Here is a 16592-nt window from a genome sequence, read left to right as displayed (position 1 = left end):
ATAAATAAATGATCGAACCGGTTCTAGCCAGAACCGATTAGCGAGAGCCGGATTTAGCGGTTCTAGAACTGAACCGGTTTACTATAATAGGTTCCGGTTCCGGTTCTATTTTTCACTCATTTTCGGTTCTGGTTCCGGGTCGGTTCTCGCGGTTCTGAACAGTTGCACAGCCCTAGGTGGGTTAACATATACTCCCTAATACGGGCTTAAAGCCTTCTAAACTAGATATGGGCCACTGAATGTACCGGCCCAGCAAAGATCAAAGTATATGTAAACCCTAGAGTTGGTCCATTGCTTCTTGCGGCTTTACATCACTGGTTCATTGCCAACAAACGCCGCCTTGTATCGTCTCCATTAGCAGGTTCCATGATCTCTTCGTCCTCTTGCTCTTAGTTTATTTTGATACTTTTAATAGCTTCATCTGCGTCTTTAATTTAGATTGATCAGTGTGTTTTAATTAATTAGGTTTTAGTTTTGAGCTAAATCTTCAATCAGTGTGTTGATTGTTACAGTTATTGTCATTGTTATTTAGTTTAAGATGAATTTGTTTTCATGTTTGACAAATTTTTATCATTTTATTTAATTTTTAACTTGACATGTGTTTGGTTTTCATCGATAGTAAAAGTTTTGGTATTTTATTCATCTAGGTTAAATTGAAGTTGGTTATTATTTTTTGAAAAAAATTGTTTTAAATCTAAACACATTTGATCAAAATAACTAAAATAAAAATAAAATTATAAATTTATGACAATATGGTAAGTTAACATCAATTACATAGACAAACTTTTTAATTAATAAGCTAGACTTAAAGCAACATAGTTGGTTTAATCATATATTTGAAGCCAGTTAGAGCATATGTTGTGAAAACTAAAGCAACGTTTGCTATGAATTGTTCTTTCTATGACAAGATTTCATTCAATCTTTTTGTAGAAGGAACCGATCATCGTATATTTTGCTTCTGTCTTCGGAACAGTTCTAATTGAGTTTAGACATATGATTGACGTTTCTTTGTTGCTTCAAGAACTGTTTGATTAGTTTAAAATTTTGTTTATGATATCGGTATTAGTTTGCCAAAGTCTTATAAATTTATTGTTTATTTTTGTTGACTTCAACATATGCGTTTAAATTAAATACAAATTTGGCCAATTTATTTTGCTATTTATTTAGTTACTTTTATACGTCATGAAGTATTTGTAACCATGTTGGATAGTTCTCAGGTAAGCAATGGCAGTTCCTAAGCTTGATAAGAAGATCGTCAAGAAGCGTGTCAAGAAGTTCAAGAGGCCCCAAAGCGACTGGAAGATATGCGTCAAGGTATATTATTGTATTGTTATATTTTTATGCCTACAAGGCATTTGCATTAACTTTATTCATGTTGGTCTAACGGTTTGACTTTCATATTTATTCTTTTAGGAAAACTGGCGTAGGCCCAAGGGTATTGACTCGCGGGTAAGGAGAAAGTTCAAAGGCGTAACTCTTATGCCTAACATTGGGTACGGATCAGACAAGAAGACCCGTCACTATCTTCCAAATGGTTTCAAGAAGTTTGTTGTTCACAACGCCAAAGAGCTTGAAGTCCTCATGATGCATAACCGGTATACTATTCTTTTTAATACAGTACTTTTAATATTAATTGTTTTATTTTTTCAGCTGTTGATATTGGAATGTTTTTAGGACGTATTGTGCTGAAATCGCACACAATGTTTCTACCCGTAAAAGGAAGGAGATTGTTGAGCGTGCTGCACAGTTGGATGTTGTTGTCACCAACAGTACGGCTAGGTTGCGCAGCCAGGAAGACGAGTGATTTTATCTTTATGTGCTATGGATTGCGTTGGTTAATGTTAGTTTTAATTTGCAAGAACTCAAAATTTTTTGCTCATGTGGTTTCGTTACCAAGACTTGATCAATTTTGTGGACCTCAATGTTATTAGTATATTTATTGTCATGATGGCACTGTTGCACCAATTCATTATGACTTGTCTTGATTTAATGCAAAATATTAAAATTCTATGGTTTATTAGGTTGGTTTTATGCATATTGGTTTTTAGTTTGCTTTGGCTTTGGTATCTTGATTTAAAGGAAAATACTAGTTTGTTAGGGAATGTTCCGAGTATATTTGAATTCATAGTTTTAATATTTGTTAACTAACTGCAAGTTGCAACATGGTTAACATGCCTATGGTCATAAGACTTAAGAGCATTAGCAACGGTGGACAATGCCTAAAGTGTTTTTCGGGTTCGATTAAGGCGTTTGTTGAGGGTATATCATTAGTCGGGTCACTGTGCATTTGAGCCGGTCTGTGATCCATCAAAAACATGCTATGTATATTTCCTTTTTTATTGTATTAGACATTCTATAACCCGATTTGATGCTTGACAACATTAATCGCTGGCGTGGGTGTTACTGCTGTACTCTGTCAAACTACGTGTTGGCGTAATTCGTGACTTCTTCCCCTGTGAATGTGAAGGAGCATCAACTATGTATGCCAAATTGGTCATGGATAGTCTTCCGCCAATTAGTCGCACTTCATGTTGTAGTAACCTAAAAAGGATCTAAAAGGACGGACTTAATGAAAATAGGTCGACAACTTAACCTAATATAAAACCTCCGTCTTCATTTCTTCTTCAATCTGTTGCCCGTCGTTGCTTTCCGGGAGGAGACTAACCTAAGTCGAATGAAATATCAAATATACACTTTTTAACTTCTCTCAACGCTTTAGCTACTTCACTTATAATAAGAGGGGTCAAACTCTCAAAGATGATCGAACTTTGAATACCCCTGCGAAGAAAGGTTTGCATGTCGGAGGGACTTAAGGCCCCCCTAAAGTTGCGTGCCTCGGTCAATCGTCCGGCTTGCACTACCCTAGGCTTGCCCTGTTCATTAATGTGTTTCAAAGAAATTATTTTAAAACTTACCAAAAAATAAAACAAGTCTTAAATCAACTAATGACATTATGAACCGTCTTTGTCGGACATCTTGACGTGTGATAGGACCTCAACGATGCATATCTATGTGACTATATTGTTGAAATTAAATAACCTAAAACAATAGATTACAACAAAACATCATTATTAAAAAATGTTTTAAATACCAGTATGAACAGGGCGGTAATACTGGTACTGTCAGCTATCGGACACGGCCTCGGTATGACCAAGGCTGGTAAAACTAGGAGACGGTCCTCCAGGGCTGGCAATTGAGTACCTGTTAAAGACACGATAAGACCTGTTAATCAAAAAAGTACGGTATGTGATTTTTCTATTTTTTTAAATAATTGAAATTACTAGGCTAGACTCCCTCATTATCCCTTATTTGTACACAAAACTTAAAACTGTGTTATAGTCATGGCATATAAAGTAGTTAAACGAGTCGTATTCAAGTTTTATATTTGTGTCACGCGCGTCGCCTCTTACCTGTTAAACCTGTTAAGACACGAATTGCCCGCCTATGTTCTAAACAGTTGGTAATTATGTTCTATCGGTTCACACCGTTAAACTGATTTAAAAAATCTTCAAATTTGATTTTAAATAATACGAACTTTTGGGTGGTTGAAGAAGAGCTGAAGGGAGAACTTCAAAATGATGATGTGAATAACATGTTTGGTGTGGAAGAGCATGAACCAGCTTCTCAAGCACAAGGTTACTTGTTATACATATTAATTATCTTACGTAATTTCAGTGTATTATGATAGGTAACTAAAACTTCTTATTTTGAATTGTAGAAAACGAAAATAGTTATGCTCTTATTAATGAGTTTGTCGATGATAGTGAATTTCTTCTTTTAAGCGATTGTGAATTTAATGTATTCAACACTCCAATATCATAAACCTAATGTAGACTTTTTTTTCCCAAAAACTTTGTTGCAAACTTGAATTTCTATTATTGAATAATATAATTTTGGATTGTTTTTTGAGTTGAAATTGCATTTTTATAATAAAATTATAAGGTTAACTAGTTATACTGATACGAACTGCTTGGTATAACCGGTTGTAGTGTTGTACTATTTCTAAGACCATAGAAAACCGGCTGTTTAAAAATTGATAAAAAGGTTGGTTTGATAAAATATTTACTTCTCATATTTTGTCAAATATCATATTATGTAGATTTGTGCATAAATTAATTTGAAAAACGTATGAATTCTCATTTACACCAATATTGAAAGGGTCACTTTCTAGGATCCTTTTCTTTCAAAGACGAGTTAATGATTTTTGTTTGTGGTTGGATTTTGATTGAATTAATATTCAACTCTTTAAATATCGGTTAGTCTTGTCACATAACCATCACTTATTTCTTTGCTTTCATGAGATGACTTAATGATTTTGGTTTTGGTCTTGTTTTTAATGGTTAAAGTTTCTCTATAAATTTTATAACCATCAAAAAACATAAGACATGTATAATAATAACAAGAACTTCCGTACAAATAATAATAATAATAGAAGTGATAAACAATAAAAACAACAATAACAATAATAATAATAGTAAAACGTGTCAAATTCTCATCTTCACCAATCTTGAAAGGTGTTATTTTCAACTTTCTAGGTTTCTTTACTTTCGTGAGGCGAGTTAATGAATTTTAATTTATGGCTAGACTTTGATTTAAATAATGTTCAACTATATAAATGTTGGTTATTATACTACTATACTTTTTTTTTCTGCTTTCCGAGAGGAGTTAAAAGGTTTTGATTTTGATCCCATTTGTTTTCTAAGAAACCCGTATATTACATTGACAAAAATTGTAGAAATTTGCAAATATAAGTAGATGTTTGTATATTTGGAGAATGGTTAAAATAAGAATACAGAGTTTTTTAAGAATTGTAAAAAGTGCATAAAATTTGAAGTTAAGAAACGAGAGTTTGGATCAAATACACGTGTTAATTATAAAAATCAAATGATGTAATTATATATACAACATAGTGTAATTCTATAATTACACTATTTGATTAACATGTTTAATACAATTTTTTAATATGTACATTTAACTTTCCCCTAAGAAATATATGGGCCTAGATTCTAAAGATTAGGAAACTATATGGGCTAGATCATAGGTTCAAAAAAATATTTAGTATTTTGAAAAATACCAATCTTTGACCACTAAATCCTAGAATTCCATTTAACTTTTTATTTAACATAATTTTCCTCAAAGTATCTATAATTTCATTTAACTTTTTATTTAACATCATTTATCTCAAAGTATATGATTAATCTTTCAATATGTTACATAGCCGATTAAAATGAAAACAATATAAAATGTTTTTATTTATATTTGTAGGTGTTATAAAACGGAATACGATTACCTAATTATCTTGAATGATCAAAATTTTTCTTAAATAATCAATAAACACTGGTCACTTGGTATATCTATTGGCAAAAGGTCACTCACGTTCGTACAAACAACGCTGGTGACCAAGTCCGCCACCAATTTCAGGGGAGACCCACCGTCTGAAGGTTCATTATGATAAAATCCTTGGCTCGCGTAAGAAGAATAGCATAGTGTTACCATCAGACCAATTGGTTTTGATGATCAATTTGGTTAACAGCTAGCTCAAACATGATGCATGAGAAACTGAGGTGGCCCCAGCCCTCAAATGAAGGAGCTGGCATGAAAACAAAAGGGGCTATGTGAGTGCGGGCAGCCAGACATTTTAATGGAAATTTTTAATATGTTAAATGCATGTCTTTTCTTAAACTTAAATATCACTATTTAATGAGTACATGTTATTGTCTTGCTGAATTTGCCAGCCAAAAGGCCCAAAACTTCAAAAACCCCATATCATTTATGTCATTCCAGAAGGAAACTTGTTATTTATATTTTTATACTCGGTATATATAAATATGAGGTTCGTATTGAAGAATAAGATATTATGATTGTGGACTGACTTATGCAATATGGGGCCTCGTCCATGAGTATTCTTGGGTTTCTTTTGTTTGTAGGGACACATGTCCGGCCGTCCGAGGCCTACCAATTTTCTTATACAGTTTTAAATTATTTTCAGAATACACTTATAAACGGTTTATTTTATTATTTTTTATTTTTTTTTCTCTATACAGAACAAATTAATAAAGCTTTAAGAAAACAGACTTTTATAAAGTAAACTTTTAAACTACTATAATCTCTTTTTAAGTGAAAAAGGTTATATAAAAGAACCTACATGTTGTATATGCGAAACAAACGAATTTACACAGGGGACACGAAGTTTGTTTTATAGAACCTGTTAAACACGATTCTTAGCCACCAATTTTGTTGCATTTTAATGTATATCAGCTGTACTTGTACCATAAAGTATTGTAATCGATAAGTATTTTGTTTGTTATACGAGTGCTTCAATCATATCGTTTATACAAAATGAAACCTTTTTTTTTAACATAAAACAAATTATATAATTAAAATTACAACTATAAACTCGTGCAATGTAAATAAATTAATAATTTATGCCCAATTTGAATATTTTCCATATGCATGTACAAGTGGATTTCTAGTCATCATAATTTAATTTCCACACTTCCTTTTCTTCAACAAGAATATAAAGACTTGTAGGGATAACACAATTTTCTTTGTGAAATTGAACTTTTTATTAAAAGTAAACTGTGTTTTTTTTGTTTATGTGGTTTGTTTAAATATGCAGTTTTCATTCCTGTGGTTTTATTTCACTCGCAATTAAACCCGAATTGATTAACCCCGTTAAGTCTGGACGTAAAACCCATCAGGGTGTCCCTCACGTGAGGGGCGTTGTTGTCCTTTTTCTCCTCAAATAAACCACAATCCTAACTCGCAACCTCCTCACGTGAGCGGATGGGTTGTATTTGAGGAAAAAGGACAAAACTGCCCGCTCACTTGACGTGCACAAGTTTAACGACCAGACTTAACATGATTAGCGAATTCGAGTTTACATACAAGTGAAATGATACCACATGGACGATGACCGCAAATTTGAAACTATTTGACTAAAACCGTATATTTGAATAAATCACAGAGACGAAAACCATAGTTCACTATTCTACTAGAAAAGGCTTCATATAATTCTTAGACCAGATATAGTGGTGAGAAAAATAAAACTATAAATCTATAATGAATAAACCGCACACAAATCTTGACATTTTAATTTAAAAAGCTATAATCACGAAATTATTAATAATTAAAATAGACCAATGGTCTAACACTCTAGTTAATCATCAATCATTTTCTACACATTCTAATTAACATTATTATAAGTGACATAATATATTAATATCCAATAATCATAAAAACTTACAAACTCAAAAAACCAAAAAACTCTCTTCATTTACCTTCTCCATGACGTCATCAAACACCTCACGGACATAATCCTCTACATCAATTTCCTTATTCCCACCCGTGCACTCCTCATCGAACCGTCCAGGTATAAACGGTGGCCTCGCGATATCCATGACTTTTTCCCAGTCAACGCCTTTGAAAAAATCTTGACCTTTAATTTCATTCACCGTTATTCTCTGCTTCGGATCCTTTTCCAACAGTTTCCGAATCAAATCCCTCAAAGCCGACGGTTCTCCGACGAGTTCCGGCGTCTTCGATAATATCCGGTAAAACGTTTCCTTCCTGTTTATACCACGAAACGGCGTCGTTCCGTACAACATTTCGTGCAAAACGACACCTAAGCACCACCAGTCCACCGCAAAGTCATGACCGATGCCTTGTATCATCTCCGGTGCCACGTACTCTTCCGTTCCGACGAACGAGTTTGCTCTGTCGGAACTCGGTTCTTCTGAGTTGATTGACTCGGCTGGATGTACCGAGTCCTTTGCTGAGTCAGCAGGATTGCAACACGTGTACATGTTTGAGAATAATTTGTATTTACGGTTTTTTGACGGATTGGATTTTAGTAACGGTAACGGTGACGGAGATAACAATGAAGATGATACTTTTGGTGAGAGTTCGGTTGAGAGGTCGAAATCAACTAGCATTAAGTGCCCGTTATGTTGTATCATAATGTTATCCGGCTTTAGATCGCGGTAGACAATGCCTAATTGGTGTAGGTACTCCAATGCGAGTACTAGTTCGGCAGCGTAAAACCTGAATTGTGCATGAATTTGTTGCTTATGATTAACGTAATGGTTTTATATATTGATAAACAAATAAAGTCAGTGTGATTGAAATTGAATTTAATTTTACCTGATGAAATCATTAGAGAACATTTTGTCAGTCTGTTTCATGCGGAGGTAATTGAGGTTACGTCCTGGACAGTAATCAATGGCGTAACCGACTATATTTTTGGTGGATAATATGCCACGGAGTTTCGGAAGCAAAGGATGTTGAAATCTTCGTAACACGCCTTGCTCGAAGAAAATTCGCTTGTAGTGTTTATCATTGCTATCGGTTTTCTTAACTTTATTGTTGATTGAAGCTCTTGAAATTGCTTTTAAGGCGAGTAATTCTTCGTTGTGTTGGACCAAGAACACTACGCCTTTGGCTCCTCGGCCTAAAGGCGATAAAACGTGTAGTTTGTCGATGTCTAACAGCGGAATTTGATCATTGTTCATGGCTGGCGATGAATGCCGTGACGTAGGGTTTTACTGTTTCTTTTGTTTAGGAGAGTTGTGGAGTAGATGGGATGTGTAACCGAAAGAAGAGTAGACCAAATGAGGTTTAAAGTTGAGGGCTTTCAGTAAATTAAAAACTCGCTGAATATCAAAAGAAAATTAATGCTACTTACTAACGCTGTTTTATTCGCGTCATCACCGAATATACTGTTGAATATTTGATGTTCATATTTATTGTAACATTATTTTTTATGGGGGACGTTTTGTGTCATTTGGCATCACGTTATCATATGGACGTTTTATAACAAAGTGGTGTAGGAGATGAAGCCTATTCAAATCATTATCTCATTATTAAATTATTATTGTCTTTTTATTAAAAAAAATAATAAAGAACCACCAATCACCTTCCGCCTCTTCCCCCTTCTGGCGCTATGTGGGAAGCGCTCCGCCCCTCCAAAGCGCCCTGGGGGACAGTGTTCCCCGACGCTTTAGGTGTGGGAAACGTCACACTGCACATGGTCAAAGAGTTTATGAAATAAAATTTTAGTTATGAAATTGATTTTTGTCAATAGATGAGTAAGAAATTTGCTTTAGAAAACCGTGAGTTCATGAATTAGGTTGACTTGAGCTGATATAATGCAGGTTTAAGTTTAACTATGTAGGCAATATCCTCGATATGCAAGTAAAGCTCATTACTCACTAGACCATCCATAGTAGGAAGGCCTAAAAACACTTAAAATCATCTTTAAAAACTTGGTAGTATTGTGTCCGAAAATTTACATACATATTAAATCTAAAATCTGGTGCCAATTTACAAGTTCCCTATTTATAAAAATTTTTATACATGCATACCAACCCCAAGCCTTACCACTGCTTATTTTTTATCACTCATTTTAATCACTCATTCCTCTCTGTACATGGTCCACCACCAACTAGCTTTTGGTAATTCTTGGCCAAGAAGCGGATGATAAACAGGTCATCAAAACCAACCACCCGCCCACCATAATAATATGATATGACATTTTTAGAGGCTAAAACCAAGCCTGGTGTTGCTGTTAGTAATTATCCCATATCTGAGTGATTGGCCCACAGAGTGAAGTTTGGTAATCAGAATCGAAAACACAAAGACGAATTTAGATCATAAGCTCGATCCTTGTAACTTTCATTAGCTCGAAAAATTACAATGCATATTGATATAACCCACAAGCTCGGGTATATATACTAATTTAGATTTCAAAACCCAACTAGACTAGAATACATATACCATAATCATATTCAAATACTAATTGGTAAAAACAGATCTAAATAATAATTAATAAATAACTTGTAGCCCAAATCATGTGCTCGACTTGATCCACCATAGGCTCGATGAACCGGACCAAACCAAATTATGGCTAACAATCACCCCTCTAATTTCGGTTTGGCCTTCGAGAGATCATCCACTCCAAGTAGCTTTTGCATCTCCGCAAACTTAATACGAGCTAAAGCCTTCGTCAACGTGTCAGCTCGTTGTTCGCTTCCGGGAATATGTTCCACTCTAACATCCCCGTTCTTGATACAATCTCGTATGAAGTGATACTTTGTTTTTATATGTTTACTTCGACCATGCCACACCGGGTTCTTCATAAGTGCAATGGAAGATGTATTATCAACATATAATACTACGGTTTCCATCGGCCATCCCGTTACTTCACTAAGTAATTCTTGGAGCCAGACAACTTGACCCGCAGCCGCGGTTGCTGCCATAAACTCCGTCTCGCACGAAGATAAAGCTACCGTTGGCTGTTTTTGAGTACACCAAGTAACCGGGGCATCATCAAAGTAAAAAACATACCCGGTAGTACTTTTGCCATCATCATCGTCAACTCCATGGTTACTATCGGAATACCTGTAAAGGTGACGACTTCCACCCCTCAAATATTTTAAACCGTAAGACACGGTTCTTTTAACATACCGAAGAATATGCTTAATCGCATCCATGTGAGATTCCTTTGGCTCTTGCATATACCGACTCACTATTCCAACAGAAAAACTCAAATCCGGTCTCGTATGTAACAAATACCTCAAACACCCGATTATTCTTCGGTAGACGGTAGCATCAACGGGTTTCCCCTTCTCGTCTTTTGAAAGCCTCGTGGTTGGTTCAAGTGGACACTTGGTAGGATTAAAAATCTCCATATTTGTTTCTTTCAAGATCTTCTTAACATAGGCTTCTTGCTTGATCTCGATCCTGGTTTCGGATTGTGAGACTTCTATTCCGAGATAGAATGACAATAAACCCAAATTGCTCATCTCGAATTGTTCCTCCATTTGTTTCTTGAACTTATAAATTTCATCCGTACTTGAACCTGTGACAAGTAAATCGTCAACATACACACATATTATTAATATGTCATTCTTTATATATTTTTGATACACCGCCGTTTCTCGTTGACATTGGTAAAAACCAAGCGATTGCAACACCTTGTCGAGCTTCACATTCCAAGCTCGCGGTGCTTGCTTTAACCCGTAAAGGGCCTTCTTTAATAAATAAACTTTATTTTCACTTCCTTTCTTCTCGAAACCTTCCGGTTGACTAACATACACGGTCTCGTCAAGCTCACCATGTAAGAACGCCGACTTCACATCCAAGTGATGTACTTCTCACCCCTCTCGGGCAGCTAAGGCGAGTAATAATCTAACCGTTTCAATTCGAGCAACGGGAGCAAAAACTTCATTGAAATCCACACTGAATTTCTGAACATAACCCATCGCCACAAGCCGTGTTTTGTATTTTACTATTCTACCCATAGCATCCTTTTTAATTTTATAAACCCACTTCAACCCGATCGCTTTAAAACCGTTTGGCTTGTCAACAAGTACCCACGTCTTGTTTCGTTCAATAGATGCAATCTCCTCGTTCATTGCATTATCCCATTCTTTTACTCCGGATGCCTCGGCATAACTCGTCGGTTCACCATCTTGAGTCAAAAATAATTCATCATCATCAAACCCTTCATCCCTTTCTTCCCCGTATGGAAACTCAACATTTAACACATAATCATTCAACTTTTTAGGTAAAATTGAGGTTCAGTTTGACCGTCTTGGGGTAGAAGGACCTGGGACAACAAGTAAACTAGACGAACCGGGCTGCAGATTTGCGCAGTTTGCTGAACCGGGCTGCTGATGCGCGCTGTTTGCTGAACCGGGTTGCTGAAACTGACCTGGTGGGCTGATTGGATTGATATCGCTGCTGCTCGGGCTTATTTCAGTGCTGTTCGGGCTAAAATCAATGCTGTTTGGGCTGAAATCAGTGCTGTTTGGGCTGTTTTGGGTGTTTTAAGTGCTGTTTGGGCTAAAATTAGCTCTGTTCGAGCTGTTTAGGCTGCTGTTTAAGCTGTTTTGGCTGCTGTTTGGGCTGATTTCGCTAGGGGTATTTTGGTCAAACAAGTTTATAACGTTACCAACTTGTTCCAGATTAACTACCAAATTTTCTGCCGAGTTTTCACCACCTTTAGACCAATTCCAACCTTGTTTCTCATTAAAAATAACATCTCGAGAAACATGAATTTGATGTCTAACTGGATCATACATCCGGTATGCCTTTGTCCCGGGTTCGGTACCGAGATAAACCATAGGGGTACTTCGGTCGTCAAGCTTTTTAACCGAAGTAGTTGGAGGTGTTTTCACATAACCAACACACCCGAAAACCCGTAAATGATCAAGATTCGGTTTTACACATTTATAAGCTTCATAGGGAGTCTTCTCCGGTAGTGATTTCGTCGGTACTCGGTTTAGGATATAAATAGCATGTCTCGCCGCTTCTCCCCAAAACCGTTTTGGAACTTTTGTGACATGGAGCATGCTTCTAATTGTGTCAATCACGGTTCGATTTCTCCGCTCCACCACACCATTTTGTTGGGGTGTGTATGGGGCGGAATAATGCCGTGTGATTCCTTCACTTGTGCAAAATTTTGAGAACTCACAAGACGTGAATTATCCTCCGTTGTCGGTTCAAAAAATTCCAATTTTGTAACCGCTTTCACCTTCAACCAAACTTTTATATTTTTTGAAATAATCAAAAGCTTCGTCTTTTGATCTTAACAAAAACCCCCACATGAACCTCGTGTGATCATCAACAATAAGAAAAATATATTTCTTATTCGACGGTGTACTCGGTGAAATTGGCCACATAAATCGCCATGAATCAAATCAAGTGGTTTCTTGGCTCGAAAACGTGTTTGATCGGGAAACGGTTTCCGGGTTTGCTTTCCTACTAAAAAACTATCACACGGATTAGTATAAGCAATAAACGAAGGAACACCACGTACCATATCCTTGGTTGTTAGAAGTTTCATTGACTCGAAATTCAAATGGCCTAAACGCGAGTGCCATAACCAACCCGGATCTTCAATGTTTGATAATAAACATACCGGTGTTCCAACCCGAAGACACACCTTATACAACCGATTCCTTGATCTAACCGACTTCATTATTACCTTTCTCGATTTATCAAGCACTAAAAGTTGGTCATCTTCCATAATCACCTTGCACCCGTTTTCGGTTGCTTGTCCCAAGCTTAAAATATTGCTCGTTAAACTTGGAATAAAATAAACGTTAGTGATTACCCTCTCAACACCATCATCACAAATAGTAGTTATCGACCCTTTTCCCTTTATGTCCACACACGAACTATCACCGAAACGAACCTGTCCAGCAACCGTTTCATCTAAATCAGAAAAGTAAGATTTCGTACCCGTCATATGATTGCTCGCCCCATTATCGAGGTACCAAACACCATCCTCCTTCGGTTCCGACTCGTACTGCTTCGGATGCACGTTTTCTTCGTTCAAGAAAACTTCTTCATTAATACTTATCTTCATCAAAACTTCCTTAGTTGCTTGTCCGTTTGCTTTGGTTAGGTTTAATTCGGGTCGTTTTGCTCCGACTCGTTTTCCTCTTTGTTCCGGGCATGCCTAAGCGAAGTGACTCATCCGTCACACCGAAAACATTGAACGCCCGAATAATCCTTTTTCATACACGAATCACCTTCTTTGTTCTGGTTGTATTTGCCTTTCGATTTGTCTCGGGATTGCTCTTGATGTCGTTTTCCTTTCCCTTTTTTCCCACCCTTGGAGTTGCTCGGAGAGGAAGATTTATTAAACAAGAGCTTACCGTGATTATCATCCATATCATCGACACTTTTCACACGGTCCTCGTAGGCTTTTAATCTACCTACCGCTTCTTCATACTTTATGATTTTCAAGTCAATAACTTGTTCTAATGAGGCAACAACGCTTATAAAACGCTTAGGCATGCTTGTAAAAAACTTTCTTACTAGCCTTTGTTCATCGAGTGCCGAACCGAGCAAGGCGAACTTTGAGGCTATACCGGATAGTCTCCTGGAAAAGTCATCAATAGTATCGGTGTCTTTCATCCTCATGGTTTCAAATTCAGTAATTAAGGTATTTAGACGAGCCTCCTTAACCCTCTCTTCGCCAACATAGCGGGTCGTGATCGCATTCCAAATTTCCCAAGCGAACTCGTATTGGCCAACTTGTTGGATTTGTTCTTCCGGTATGGATTGAAACAAATATGCAATCGCAGCACTGTTCTTCTTTTCATCTACTGCAGCTACCGATCTCGGCTCAACAACATCCCACAAATCATGGCTTCGAAACACGGGCTTTGATTCAAAGCGCCCACGTGGTGTAGTTGTTCTTCGTGAGCATCGGACAGAGTAACGGAATCGAAGAACCACCCGTACGGTTTGAAGAATCACCCATAGCTCCTCTTCTTCTCTGGCGGCTATAGGTTTTTAGGGTTCTTGAATCAATATTAGAAACAAAAAAAAAATCGACCGAGAAACTTGAAGACGCGCTGATCTTCAACAGAAACAACAATTATTAATATTCCTCGTTGAAAGAACAGTGAGGAATTAATATCAGTTTCTATGAAGTTTGAAACTTATATAAATAAGTTTTCCACTACCAGCCGCCAATTAGTTTAAAACTCAATTAATTAATTGTTATTGAATACAAATATCTTTATGAAAAAAACTTATGGCTTTGTGCCAAGTCTTCAACACTTCTTTCGTAAACTCGTAGCAGGTCTTGAACGAATTACAGAACTCGTGATATGTTTAACCGAGCTTTGATACCAATTCGTCTTTGTGTTTTCGATTCTGGTTACCAAATTTCAATAACCAGAATCGAAAACACAAAGACGAATTTAGATCAGAAGCTCGATCTTTGTAACTTTCATTAACTCGAAAAATTACAATGCATATTGATATAATCCACAAGCTCGGGTATATATACTAATTTAGATTTCAAAACCAACTAGACTAGAATACATATACCATAATCATATTCAAATACTAATTGGTAAAAACAAATCTAAATAATAATTAATAAATAACTTGTAGCCCAAATCATATGCTCGACTTGGTCTCCAAAATACCGATCCACCATAGGCTCGATGAACCGGACCGAACCAAATTATGGCTAACACAGAGAACTGGGCCATTGTTTAACCCAACTAATTCTGCTTAAAGAAAAGGACTTAAACCTCTTTCTGGTCATTCAGATTTTTAATGCTTACAAGAACAAAACATAATACGTGAACTTTCCTTAAATAGAGGTTTAGTACATGAATTTTGACGTTAAAAAGTTGACACACAAACACAAGTAACATTAGATATGAATTTTGACGTTAAAAAGTTGACACACAAACACAAGTAACATTAGATACGCTTCTTTAAGTCACGCGAGTCACAATTATGTGCATCAACTGATTTTGACATGAGACTGTAGAGAAATAATTCAAACTAAAGAATATGTTTTTGTGATTCTCACCTTTTTAACACATAAAACCATCTTTATAAGTTCAGTTCAATCTTATATGCATATGGATTCCCGTTGAAGTGCTTATTTAGGTCATCCCAACACCTCTTTCTTTCTGTAATACTTGCGTTGCATTTGAGACGTGTTACCAAGGTTTTAATGTTTTGTTTTCGTAACTATAATGTAGAAAATAACTTTTAGATGCTATCAACCTAACACAAGGCGTGAATGTTTCCCCTTAAAAGAAACATGTCAGCAGAAAATGTTGTTACCACTTTATTAGGAAGTTGGTAAAAGTTGGAGGCGTAGTTGCAACATACTTTATTTATAACGAAAACAATATGTTGTATCATTGTTAGACTTTAAATACATAAACAGATTGACTGAGTTGCTGATGATTAATTTGAATGCATAAAAAAGACTTAACCAAGAGGGAACTTATTACTTATATGAGAAGATCGATATAGTCACTTTCGGTTTGAAGGTCTAAACGATCAATTATAAAACTTGAAAAGCCAATTGAATGTTTGACAAATTACATAAATAAGACATAATTTGTATTAGATTCACATTGATCTTAGGAGGACATATAATTAATTACGTTAACAGGACATCGACTACACGTCTGCACGTCTAGAGTCTCCTATGATGTAATGGCATCATTGAGGGGATCAACAATTATAACAAATCATACAGTCAAGACATCTACTATACGCTTAGAGGTCTACTTAGGGTGTAATGATCACACTATCATCAGTATGTTCGATACAATATGTCTTTCTGGTTATCAAAAAGAAGCAATAATGAAAGCAAAATCATACACATGTACATATTAATGGACATAATCGTCTAATGTTTAAAACATGAATTGTAAATTATGTATTATATATAATGATTAAACCCTAATAAGAGCTCAATTGAAAGTAATTTTATGTAATTTCATAATCAATTGATGATTTAAAGCCTCCTATACATTAGCTTGATTAATTAAATCATCAATATTTGATCGATTTGAAGATTCTTGATGTTCAACACCGTTCAATTTGATTTTGTTTAATTTGTACATGATCAAGATTAACACTCAATGGTCAGTCGTTGATGTTCTGTTAACATTAACATATCATAAAATGAATTTACAAGTTAACAAAGAGTATATTAGTTGAACCTAAAACCACTTAACTTTGTTCGTCGTTCCAAATAGACTGAAACTCTTAATTGAATTCAATGGTATTTAATTAGAAATTGGGATTAGGTAGCA

At 35.8% G+C, this 16592-nt stretch overlaps 2 protein-coding genes across 3 annotated transcripts; one reads left to right on the top strand and one right to left on the bottom strand.

Moving 5' to 3' along the window:
• The first annotated feature begins 245 nt into the window (after nucleotides 1-245).
• Nucleotides 246-1868, top strand: LOC143602252 (large ribosomal subunit protein eL32z-like). Of its 2 annotated transcripts, none has more exons than XM_077079430.1 (4): nucleotides 246-361; nucleotides 1218-1314; nucleotides 1414-1595; nucleotides 1675-1868. In XM_077079430.1, the coding sequence occupies exons 2-4, from the start codon at nucleotides 1225-1227 to the stop codon at nucleotides 1802-1804; spliced, it is 402 nt and encodes a 133-aa protein (XP_076935545.1). In that variant the 5' UTR covers nucleotides 246-361; nucleotides 1218-1224; the 3' UTR covers nucleotides 1805-1868. The 2 variants fall into 2 exon arrangements, with proteins under 2 accessions (XP_076935545.1, XP_076935546.1); XM_077079431.1 differs by having other exon boundaries at nucleotides 257-361; nucleotides 1211-1314.
• Nucleotides 1869-7048: 5180 nt separating this feature from the next.
• On the bottom strand, nucleotides 7049-8621 carry LOC143602250 (serine/threonine-protein kinase OXI1-like). Its single transcript, XM_077079429.1, has 2 exons — nucleotides 8143-8621; nucleotides 7049-8043 (listed from the first exon to the last, which is right to left on the bottom strand). The coding sequence occupies exons 1-2, from the start codon at nucleotides 8508-8510 to the stop codon at nucleotides 7251-7253; spliced, it is 1161 nt and encodes a 386-aa protein (XP_076935544.1). The 5' UTR covers nucleotides 8511-8621; the 3' UTR covers nucleotides 7049-7250.
• Nucleotides 8622-16592: the final 7971 nt, after the last annotated feature.

Source organism: Bidens hawaiensis, unplaced genomic scaffold, assembly GCF_021521415.1.
Source record: "Bidens hawaiensis isolate Kalapana, Puna unplaced genomic scaffold, B.hawaiensis_p1.1 tig00058206_1, whole genome shotgun sequence".
Lineage (NCBI taxonomy): Eukaryota > Viridiplantae > Streptophyta > Magnoliopsida > Asterales > Asteraceae > Bidens > Bidens hawaiensis.
Note: the sequence above shows the minus strand (reverse complement) of the source record. Positions and strands in the feature narration are given on the sequence as shown.

What these genes read in the sequence shown, in the direction of transcription:
- LOC143602252 (XM_077079430.1), top strand. Translation starts at nt 1,225, where the DNA reads ATGGCAGTTCCTAAGCTTGATAAGAAGATCGTCAAGAAGCGTGTCAAG. An exon ending in ACTGGAAGATATGCGTCAAG is followed by an intron (nt 1,315 to 1,413) that starts GTATATTATTGT and finishes TTATTCTTTTAG; the next exon opens with GAAAACTGGCGTAGGCCCAA. An exon ending in GTCCTCATGATGCATAACCG is followed by an intron (nt 1,596 to 1,674) that starts GTATACTATTCT and finishes GAATGTTTTTAG; the next exon opens with GACGTATTGTGCTGAAATCG.
- LOC143602250 (XM_077079429.1), bottom strand. Translation starts at nt 8,510, where the DNA reads ATGAACAATGATCAAATTCCGCTGTTAGACATCGACAAACTACACGTT. An exon ending in TTCTCTAATGATTTCATCAG is followed by an intron (nt 8,044 to 8,142) that starts GTAAAATTAAAT and finishes TGCACAATTCAG; the next exon opens with GTTTTACGCTGCCGAACTAG.